Source organism: Metschnikowia bicuspidata, assembly GCF_001664035.1.
Source record: "Metschnikowia bicuspidata var. bicuspidata NRRL YB-4993 chromosome Unknown METBIscaffold_12, whole genome shotgun sequence".
NCBI classification, from domain to species: Eukaryota; Fungi; Ascomycota; class Pichiomycetes; order Serinales; family Metschnikowiaceae; genus Metschnikowia; species Metschnikowia bicuspidata.
This window is the reverse complement of record NW_017387742.1, coordinates 19,108-27,465: the sequence shown is the minus strand read 5'-3', so window position 1 is coordinate 27,465 and position 8,358 is coordinate 19,108. Positions and strand designations below refer to the sequence as shown.

At 51.0% G+C, this 8,358-nt stretch overlaps 4 protein-coding genes across 4 annotated transcripts; 3 read left to right on the top strand and 1 right to left on the bottom strand.

The window, feature by feature from the left end:
- Positions 1–1,874: 1,874 nt before the first annotated feature.
- METBIDRAFT_48146 (uncharacterized protein) lies at positions 1,875–2,408 on the top strand (the record flags this gene model as incomplete). The annotated part of the gene is made up of 1 exon (XM_018858267.1): positions 1,875–2,408. One exon carries the CDS (start codon positions 1,875–1,877, stop codon positions 2,406–2,408), a length of 534 nt encoding a protein of 177 aa, XP_018709254.1.
- A 3,097-nt stretch (positions 2,409–5,505) lies between these two features.
- METBIDRAFT_14064 (uncharacterized protein) lies at positions 5,506–6,246 on the top strand (the record flags this gene model as incomplete). The annotated part of the gene is made up of 1 exon (XM_018854477.1): positions 5,506–6,246. One exon carries the CDS (start codon positions 5,506–5,508, stop codon positions 6,244–6,246), a length of 741 nt encoding a protein of 246 aa, XP_018709253.1.
- A 676-nt stretch (positions 6,247–6,922) lies between these two features.
- On the top strand, positions 6,923–7,273 carry YKE2 (tubulin-binding prefolding complex subunit; the record flags this gene model as incomplete). Its single annotated transcript, XM_018858268.1, has 1 exon — positions 6,923–7,273. One exon carries the CDS (start codon positions 6,923–6,925, stop codon positions 7,271–7,273), a length of 351 nt encoding a protein of 116 aa, XP_018709252.1.
- Positions 7,274–7,351: 78 nt separating this feature from the next.
- Positions 7,352–8,095, bottom strand: METBIDRAFT_14062 (ubiquinone biosynthesis protein; the record flags this gene model as incomplete). Its single annotated transcript, XM_018854476.1, has 1 exon — positions 7,352–8,095. One exon carries the CDS (start codon positions 8,093–8,095, stop codon positions 7,352–7,354), a length of 744 nt encoding a protein of 247 aa, XP_018709251.1.
- Positions 8,096–8,358: the final 263 nt, after the last annotated feature.

The following is an 8,358-nucleotide window of genomic DNA, read 5'->3' as shown; positions in this document are numbered from 1 at the left end:
ATCTTGGGATTGCCTCACATTTTTTCCTGGTATATGCCCTCTTGATCCTGGGGTACAGGTGCCAACTTCCGATAACCGATAGCAAGGGATTCGATTACTGGTCACTGAAACTGTAGCGTCTACTAGTGCCGTGAGCAGCGAGGCGATTTTGCAGAGATTTGTAGCACTGGTCCAAAATATGCACTGGTTTCGTGTGAACGCCGCGCTGACATAAAAAATGCCCCATTCGTCGGCATTGGATACAGGCAAACATATGAGAAAAGCTTTTTGATCAATTTTGCCGTACGAAGGTTCGCTGGCGGGCCAGCTGGCGTCTGTGAAACCAGAATGTAAATAAGGGATGTAAATTACGAGCTCAGGGGCCGTTTGGATGAAAAACTCGTGATCCCTCAGAGGTATGGAAACTGCAATTAAAGAAGAGGCCTCCTATTTGAGACACTGTTCAAGGCCATCAAATTTAAGTCCTTCGGCAGGACATTGGCGGGCTGTGACAGGGTGAGAAATCTTATTTATTTCTTTTTCAAATGCCCAGAAGTCTCCGAGTCTTCTTTTGGCCGGTGACGTCGCGCAAGTCTTTTCAAGAAATGGTGCAGGCAGGTTCAACCTCCTAATTCAGCTGGTCGTTGGATTATATGTAAATCTTACCAAAACAAGCGATGCGTGGCTCAAAACATGACATTGCCGCTAAGGTCAAGACGGCGTTTTCTCCTTTTTAGCCGTGTGTGATATCCCCGCCTTGCAACCGATGTGGAGCCGCAATTCTGGTTTGGCTTGTCTTTGCAATGGGGATTCCCAAATACGACTAGAGAATGGGAATCTTAATTCCGGAATTCCATGTCTCTGTAGGGTCACTCTATGCGCATAAATTTTATTGTAAGCATGGGGTGGAAAACCGGAGCAGTCGTAGTGAGCTGAAACGTGGGTTTATTGGCCCAGCCGAACCCAACTTTTTCCCAGATCTTATCCATTCAACAATGTCTCCGATATTCGCACCGGCAAAGAAACAGGAATGCTGAAGTAAGAATCTCGAAAATTGGAAGCTTCTATATTTCACGTGTGGTCAGTCAAGGGCCCTCCAAACCCAAAGTGGCTCAACTCGCTTGGTCCTGCCCTGCGCCTTTGGGACCTGCAATTATAATTCCCAGGGATTCCGGGCCGCTTTCGACTTTCCCTGAAAGAAGTGATTATTTCACCTCTCATAGGTTCCAAAAATCGCCCGCTCATGTTTCGTTTGTTTATTTTTCACTGATGCACCACTAATTAGGCTCAAGGCTGTTACGTGCTCATGCTTGTTTTTTGCTACTTTGAGCCAATGGCCCAGCGCGCATGGTTCATACCTCATGCGGAGAAGCTATTTGACTGTCCCATCTTGCTGTTTTAAAATCACCCAATGACTGTTCTTGGCCCCTGCCCGCTAGCACCCAAGGAGGCACCGCATTCATAATTTTCAGCCATAAATTAGCCATCGCCACGCAACGGGACGAATGGGAGGTACTGATTTCCCGACGCTCTCATTCGCTCGTATCTGGCAATAGTCTATGACGTAGGGCCGGGTGGAGTCCGAGGTATAAAGTCGTAATTTCACGAATATTCAAAGAGACAATTCAGACCCAAGGCACAAGGATCTCGCAGGCCGCCACCTTCATCCGACACGAATCTTCACCCCTCTCTGCTTACTTACTTTTGGTCATGTGACGATTGGCCGCGCCCGATCCGATGGCCCCGGTTGCGAGCGGGCGGTTTTGGTCTCGCAAAACACTATCACGTGACCCGGCCTCTTCCGCCATGTCTCGGCCAACTAACAGCGCCTATTCCTGACCCCCACACGGACCACAAAAAACGACGTCGATCTCTCGCGTGCCTGCCTCAGATCAATGGTTCAAATCTTCAAATCGTCGCTGATTTTCGATTTCGACTTCAAAACGACATCTGTGGCGTATCTCAATCGGTACCCCAACCCCTACGCCCAACATGTGCTTAGTTCTGATACTCTCGAATGCTTTGTGGATTCGGAGGGCCGGCTTAACACGACACGGCTAGTGGTCAAAAAAGGCCTGCTTCCCGAATTTGTCAAGCCGTTCATGGGCAACAAGAGCCTCGAGCTGTGGGTGATCGAAAAGTCCATTATCGACCGAAATCTGAAAAAAGTGTTGGCGTACTCTGCTAACGTCGACCACCGCCGGTTCGTGAAGGTAGAGGAGTTCCTCGCATACAACTGCTCTCTGGGGCTGACCAACTTGAAAGTCAATGTGCGATTTTCTTCTAATTTCTTTGGCCTAAAACGGAAGATCGAGCAGTGGAGCAGAGACCGCTTCACCCGAAACTTGCTGGATCATCGGAACGGCTTCATGTATGTCATAAACAAGCTCAAGCAGGCCTCTCCGGGAACCCCTGCACTAAACGCGTGATTGTATGTTAGACCATTCGACGTTGAAAGGGTCACATATTCACTTCTTTACGCGTGTGCTGGAAGACCACTGGTCTGCATACGCTTGTACATATTTTATGGGTAATTGTCGGTTAAATAGATAATAAGACAGAAAAAAAAATAGCTCTATGTTTTTATATCAGATGTCTCGGTATTTCCATGGACATTTATGCAATGGGGCGAGGAACAGATGGCTCACATGACATTCATATCTGGGCCTGGAAGCTGTGTTTCTTCAGGTATAGAATTTCGGCGGCCTCAATTTCGGTCTTGCCGTTCACTTGGGTGATCCCATAACGGTTGAATCATGCATTATCTTTCGATACAGAGCATTCGGAGGAATTGCTCTCATCCAAGCAAATATGTTTTATCCATTCTAGCCTCGGGCTAAAATTCCAATTATTGCTGTTCTTACAAAAAAATATTGGGGGATAATGAATGAAAGCCCCCCGTGTCTGAGCTGTGCTATTGATCTGGCCATTTCGATGAATATGAAGATTAAAAAAAAAAAAAGATTGAGTCTCGGGCTGTGCACTGTAAGTCCTTATCCGTCAAGGCTGTTGAGTCGGTAATTATCACGGAATCTAATCGCAGGACCTTACAATACTGGCAGCGTTTTACCAATAAAATAGGTCGCAAAATTTTCACTGATCATTTCGGTCCTCGTCCTTGCTTCCCTCACTTGAAGCTTCCTCCTTATCGCCTTTGCTTTTACTGCCCTCTGTTTTCTTGTTTTTCTTTGTTTCGGTCTTCCTTCGCTTCCTCGCTTACCGCTTTTTTTTATTCAATTTCCATTTTGAGAAAAAAGGGTCGATTCTTGCACTGAAATCAATAACGAAGACAAAAGCAGTATGTATTCTAAAGTATCCGAATCTGTAATAATTGAGGGCGAACAGTTGGTTGCGTCTTAATGGGCTGTCCGTGTAAGACGCTCAAGACTCAAACCTTTTGACAGAGCAACGGCTCTAGGAATGTTGCTTTATAATATATGGTTTGTCCTCAGGGATTTGTTGGTGGGAAGGAAAGAAAATGGTTTGAAAAAACAAAAGGTAGCTGCTAATCGACTGTGTCTTACTTCAAATCAGAAATAATAACTATATGTGGTTTCACATTTCTTCGAAGCCAAGAGGTATGGCAATTGGAAGTGAATTCAAGGTAAATTTAGAGAATACAGGATCGTGAGTGTCGGAATTAATTCAAGTCAAGCATAAACTTCGCAGAATGACATTCAAATATGTCCTTCAGATATAGGCCACAAAGACCATACCTTTCAGTCTGTTGCAAATTACATCTCTGTTGGACACTAGGCGGATCCCGCATGCGAAAGCACTCAATAGGAACCATTTGATCTTTCTAAATCGAGGTATTGAAGGTTTTCGTATGGGAACGCTCGATATGTCGCAGAATGTGCGATGAGCAAATATTCAAGAATTGTGCTGACACAAAAATGGAAATCACACGATTAATATTACAGGAAGATCCATTGTATCACGACGGTCTATTTCTGTGATCTGATCGTCCATGCTCAAGACCACCACAGTTGTTATACCATAAGAGTGCTATGAGCTTTTCTTAAGAAATGAAAAGAAAGTATCGAAGGAGTAGATATTTTTTGAACGAATCAAGAACCGTTTCATGTTTTGGGTGCTTCTCTGCCGTCTGAAAAACAATGGCCTTTAATATGACAGCCAAAGCCGCTAGCTTGTCATTTGTATCGACTGCAATGATAAAAGCGGAGACTGCATCAGTTACGAGAGTTCATGCCGAAGATTCCACTTGACTTTGCTATTAAAATAACGGGTTTTTTCAAAAACGCATAAACATCTACCGGAAGAATTTCTTGAAAGCCACAAAGCGGTGCTTCAGATCTGAGTAGTCAATTGAATTAATGGTTCACCATGCACGGCCAGGTCGACTCAAGCAAATGTCCGTTGCGAGTGACGGAATTTTGACGCATAATATCAGAACACTTTTTTTTCGTACCGTTGCATTTATAAGTTTCGGGAGGTGCTGAATAGTGGTGGCCAAATTCACCCATGCTGAACTAATTACGCCATCTGGTGAAACCAAGATGCACAACTATATCTGACGTTATTGGCTAGAGGGCCTCACGTGATGTAGCAGTGCCAAGACCCGGTTCGCCAACCAGGTCACGTGCGCCCCCACCCTACACATCCGAGGCATTTTCGTCATTTCACGAAGATGGCCTCATTGGTGGAGGCTCCATCTAAAGATATTCGCCCAGTATGGCGCCATAAGCTGGCCGGCTGGCAAAAGGCGGGCCCTTCAGCTTATGCGCCTCGCGGCCTATCGGACTGCATGGTGCCACCCAAGGTGTGAGATAACCACGGCCCCGACAGCCGGCGCCCTGTCCCCATTCCTTCTTCCCAACCAGTGTGGTTTCTTTAATATCTTGTATTTCGAGCCTACGCCCTAGTTTCAGCAATAAAGCGGGCCTATTTCTATAAGGATAGTGGCTCTATTTTTATAAGTATAGCGGCTCTATTTTCATTGCTACAGCGGCTCTATTTTCAACAGTAAAGCGGCTTTCAGATTTGTCGCCCTGACGGATCCCCTCGCTGCGAGCAAAGACCTGCTTATCTATTCTGGCCACGCCTGCACCGCCAGGGCCTTGGGACAGCTGTACTAGATAAGCCGAAACACCCGTGGTTGTAAGCTCACAACTCGGGGCTCCGAACACAGAACCAACCGCGGCCTGGCACCTGCCGGTTTCAGCGGTGTTTCAGACGCCTCCCCGGATAGCGCAGAGACCCACTTTTAGTCTACGCCAGACTGGATTGCTGCGCGTGCCGATAACTATTGCACATAAGCCCCGACCACTATCATCTACCGTCTACCATTACCATCTGCTTTCGTCATTACCAATACCACCATCTAAAATTACCATTACCATTACCATCTAAAACTGCCATTCCCATATATTTTTACCAATAACATTTACTTTTACCATTACCATCTACCATCGACCATTACCATCTAACACTACCACCTACCTCCCATCTGCCATCTACCCCAGAACCACAACACCTTTCACAAAAGACAAGAAAAGAAAGGAAATGACTTTAACGGGCGGCTGGGACCAGCATCTGAATTCTCCAACCGGCGAGGGCGCCGCCCCCCTGGGCCACACACACACGCCTCTGGCGCTGCGGCGAACGTCTTTCTTGTCGCAGAGCATGATCGACAACGAGACATTTTCGGTGTACGACACCTACAGCTTCTCCCGGGGCGGCTCGGCGTGCCACGTGATCTCGCTCAAGGAGTCGCAGGGCTTCTGCTTCAACCAGGATCTTTTCGCCAGCACGTACCAGCAGCTGCGCACTCTTTTGCGGGAGAAGCAGTGGCGGCAAATGAGCTGCAAGAAGCGAAGCAAGTCCCACGGCGGCGCCCTGGGCCGCCGCCGCCTGCACGCGCCCAAACACCGGCGCCACACCTCGTACGGGCTGGGCCCCATGCTTCGAGCGGTAGGGACCGATCTGGCTGTGGACGAGGACTCCAGCGACGACTTGTGTCTTGATCCATGCTCCGGCGCGGTGCGGTCGCGTCCCGGGCTGCCCTCTACTTTGGTGGAGCCTACGGGCGTTGCAGAATACAACCATGCGGCTGCACGCGAGAGACTGGGGGGTGTGCAAGGCCATACCAGGGGGGACCCGGGCATGGAGAGCGAGGACGGTTCGGACGGCTCGGACGGCTCGGACGGTTCCGACGCGCCGCCGCGCTTCTCGCCCATCGGGCCCAACTACGTGCCGGTGATCGATATACAGGTGGACGACATGGACCATGTTCCGGACGTATAGGCCGTTTTCTGCATGGGCCGGCGTCCCTGGGTATACATTGAGAGGCGGGCGATGCGGGAGCTTTCATGGGGAGATGCCGGAGCTTCCACGTTGATACGGGGTGGCAGGACCCAGGTGCGGTGGACTGGTGGGATTTGCGGGGCATTAGGCCGGCCGAGGCCTGATCTCCACTCCAGCGGGGTGAGGAAGCACGGGAGACAAGAAGCACCGGAAACAAAGAAACTGGATGCAAAACCGGAAACAAAATAACTGGATGCAAAACCGGAAACAAAATAACTGGAAGTAAAAAAGCCGGAAGCAAATTACACCCGAATCAGGAAACGCGGGAAACAAGATTAACCGAAGACAGAGAAAACCGGAATCTAAAACATCCGGAACCGGAAAATCGGAGCCAGGAAAAGCCCGTTTCAGATAATCGGCGCGGCCCCAGCTCCTGTCGTCGTCCGCTCGGCTGGCGCCTCTCGGGGTGCGCAGGCCCCAGGTCATATCATCAGGGCCGCGCGCGCGGCCCCAGGCCACGTGAGCCGAGGCTGGGCCACACCGGGCATCCTTGAAAACACCGCCAAAGTCTGCCAAAACACGTGGAAAGCCGCTGCAAGCACCGCCACAAGACCCCTGCTCCACACCCGACCCACACCCGATACCCCACGTGCCTCTTCCCAAACACGCCCGCACCATGTCCGACGCCAAGCAGCAGTTCGAGGCTCTTTCGATGGAGTTCACCAAGGCCCAGAGCGCCATGAACGAGTTGTTGGAGGCCCGCTCCAAGCTCGAGACGCAGTACCAGGAAAACAAAATCGTCTTGGAGGAGTTCGAGGCCATGGACGACGGCTCCAAAATCTACAAGTTGACCGGCCCCGTGTTGATGCCGCAGGACTACCACGAGGCCAAGATGAACGTGTCCAAGCGCATCGAGTTCATCCAGGGCGAGATCTCGCGCGTCGAGGAGAAGGTCGAGAAGGCCCAGAAGGACATGGAGGTCTCGCGCACCAAGTTGCTCCAGGTGAGGAGCCAGATGGCGGCGTAGGTGGCCATGCCTCGGAGTAAATAACCTTTATAATACCAAACGTGCTATACACAAGAGAGCCGCGGGCCTTTGCACAGCTCAGCCGCGCGCCAACTGGCTCTTGATCAAGTTCACCAGCGAAATGGCGTTGAAAACGGCCCACTGCTCCACGGAAGTGTACGCGCTGCCCATGGACCGGACCGACGCCACGCTGCTGTCGACAAACCGCCTTGTCCGCTCGAAGTCTCGCGAGTTGTCCTGGAGCAGGAACAACTCGGACTTCACGTAGATCGACGACAACAACATGCGCTTGGCGTACCACGCCGTGTCGTTCGACATGTCGCCCGCATAGAAGGCCACGTCGTCGCTCAAGTTATGTAGTTCCTCCAACGACAGCGCCACGTTGTACGGCACCACGAGCTGGGCAAGCGCGCCCAGAAGCTGCCCGATCACCGGCCGGTTGTACAGCAATCTCTTGTTCAAGAGGTACGCTGCGCGGTCGTACTCGTCGCCGATCTGGTGGAACGGCAGGCCCGCGTCGAGCACGTGGTCCTGCAACTTTTGCCGCTGCATCTTGAGCCAGAAGAGTACAAACAGGAACTCCATGGAGCGGCCCAGGGACGCCGAGATGGCGCTCTGGATCAGGTCCAGGAACTGCAAGTCCGCCACCGCAGCGTCAATGGCGGTTTTGGAGAACCCGTGCCGGGGCACGTGCTCGATGGCCTTGGAAAACAACACGGCCTCGGGGGACTTGCTGTGCACGATGACATTGGACGCTGGATGAGAAATCGAATGGTACGCACGGGCACACAGGCGGAGCGCTCCTGGCGTGCGGGAAAACATGTTTTCTTATGGGCTTTCGGATGAGTGAAGGGCACACGCTTGTTTGCCGGTCTGTTCTGGGGGTGCCGAGGATGGTGTGTGCACGGTTCGTCTAAAACAGGGCCGATTTCAGGAGGACTCAAATGAAGTAGGGCCGAAGCTGGCGTGATCTGGGCAGGCGGCATTGGCCCCGGCCCGGCATGCAGGCCCCGGCCCGGCCGCGAACAATGGCCAATTTAGTGGTGAAGGTGCGGCGAAAAGAGCATTTCCCGTGGCGGAAGCGG